Below are 2,194 nucleotides of genomic sequence, written 5' to 3' on the forward strand. Positions count from 1 at the left end.
AAAAAAAACAAACAGAAATCGCTGCCCCGGTGGAGCTGAGCTGCCATTCTAGTGAGAGAGACAAATGATAAACAAAAACAAAATACATGGAGCATGGCAGATTCATGCTATGGAGAAAATAAAGCCAGGAAGGGAGATGGGGTCGGTAGCCAGGAAAGGCCTCACTTTAGATATGAGACCTGAGCTGCTGAGAGCACAGGCCACATGGATATTTGGAGAAAGAACACTCCAGGCAGAGGGAACCACAAGTGCAGGGGTGCAGAGGTGGGAGTGTGGCTGACAAGCATGAGGAGCAGCAGGGAGGCCACTGTGGCTGCAGGGAAAAGGGAGAGGGGCAAGGGGCAGGGGACGAGGTGTAGGCAGGGGGCCTCGTGGCCGCGAGGTATATCCAGGGCCAGAGGCAGTTCCCACACGTCCAGACCTAAGGCCCCCAGGCAAGCCCCGCTCAGAGGCCCACGATGAACAGCAGACGTGGGGGAACCGGGAGGAACGCCCTCTGTCTCCTCCCACAAGCCGATGGACGGGCAAGGCCCGGCATCCTGCCAGCCAAGGATGCCACAAGACTGTCTCAAATCCCGCTCCCCTCCCAGCATCCCAGTCGAGAACAATCCCAGCCCATCTCTCCGGAGCGGAGCAACCACGTGGGCAGACATGGTGGCAGCAGGCTCGGCGTGTCCCTACCTGCTTCCACCCTGCCCATCACGCCCAGGTCTGTCTGTCTGTCTGTCTGCCGGTCTCACCCTCACAGGTAATCACAGCACCCTACCCTGGCTTGGCACATGACAGGACACCATCTAATCCCTCGGGCCTGCTGGGCGGGGCTGAGGAGCCCACGTGCCCACTGCGGAGGGATGGCACTCGCCCAGGTCACGGGGCAGAGCCAGGTCTGGGCCGTGCAGGCTCCCCTAGGGCAGAGTCACCCATGCAGCATGGGCTGAGGACACACCGGTCACGAGAGTCTTGGGAACCATCGGGTCAATCCCCTTACCATATGGAGGAGGAGACGGGGGAGGGGGAAGGGCTCTCAGCCCGGGCCTGCCAAAGCCTGAGCAATCCCCTTTTCCACCCGGTTCCCTCAGAAAACCCCAGCCAGGCAGACAAAGAAAGCGCTGTGGGGTGGGGAGTTCGCGGGAGGGAGCGTGGCCCCGGGCCCGGAAGTGGGGTGCGCCCGGGAAATGAAGCGAGGGGTGTGTCTGGGCCAAGATGGCACAGCGCGAGCCCAGGGGCTCCGCAGACAGCAGAGAGGGGGCGGGGCTGAGTGGGGCTGAATAAATTCAGTCCTGAACCAGGACTCAGCATCCGTGGAGGGGCCCTGGCCTTAGGAGTGGAGGTCTTACCTCGGAACTTCTTAGGGGGGTTGTCCAGGTCCCCGGCCGCCGGCTCCACCACACAGCGGTCATCCACCAGCCTGGGGGACAAGGCAGCCCGGTCAGCAGGAGAGAAGAAACCAACCTCCCCACAGCATCCCTCCCTCAAGGCAGAGGATTCCAGGGCCCCGTTGAGGCTCCCTGAGAAACTTCCTCCATCACTGACAAGGCCCCACCATCAAGTCATTCCCTCTCCTGGCACCACTTTGCAAAGGTCCCTTGGGGTGGGGTGGGAGAACCCCAGGAAGAACACAGACAGGTCCAGCCCACCCTAACCCTTTGGCCAGCTGGAGCTGTCCTGTGGGGACTCTGCTGCTAGTCTGGGCTATCACACACTGCACACATAATTCCTGTCACAGCCCTGACAAAAAGGGCAATGGACAATGTGGGGACTGAGAGAGACACAGAGAGGGAGGAGGGAGAGTTAGAGCAACGGAGGGAGAGAGACAGAGACAGGCAGAGAGACAGAGTCAGAAAGGTAGAAAGGATGAGAGACAGAAGCATCGAGAGACTAGAGACAGATGAGAGAAGCTTCCGAGACACTAGACTTGGGGCATGAGTCTTTGGGTCTCAAAGGCAGGATGGTGAGCCTCATGCCTTCCCAATCTCCGTCGGATCCCGTTCCATATTCTCCTCTTTGGCCCAACTGGGGTTAATCCTGCATCTCTGGAGGGCATCCACCACCCATCCACCCATTCTTACATTTAAAATTCTTCAACACCACCCCGACCTCTAGCGTAAAGTGATGATCACCCACCATCCAAAGGCCAACTCCTTCTCAGCACTTCACACCTGTTGCCCCTGAATTCTCACCAACTTCCCAGCAG

At 59.3% G+C, this 2,194-nt stretch overlaps 1 protein-coding gene across 1 annotated transcript in view; it reads right to left on the reverse strand.

Moving 5' to 3' along the window:
* Positions 1–2,194, reverse strand: part of LOC103599858 (inositol 1,4,5-trisphosphate receptor type 3-like) — a gene marked incomplete at its 3' end in the record, with an annotated part of 29,902 nt that overhangs the window by 11,599 nt on the left and 16,109 nt on the right. Inside the window, exon 2 of the mRNA XM_008584039.1 lies at positions 1,338–1,408. Within this exon, the coding sequence (XP_008582261.1) occupies positions 1,338–1,408 (71 nt within the window). The remainder of the gene's footprint in view (positions 1–1,337; positions 1,409–2,194) is intronic.

This window comes from Galeopterus variegatus, unplaced genomic scaffold, assembly GCF_000696425.1.
Source record: "Galeopterus variegatus unplaced genomic scaffold, G_variegatus-3.0.2 Scaffold3128, whole genome shotgun sequence".
Lineage (NCBI taxonomy): Eukaryota > Metazoa > Chordata > Mammalia > Dermoptera > Cynocephalidae > Galeopterus > Galeopterus variegatus.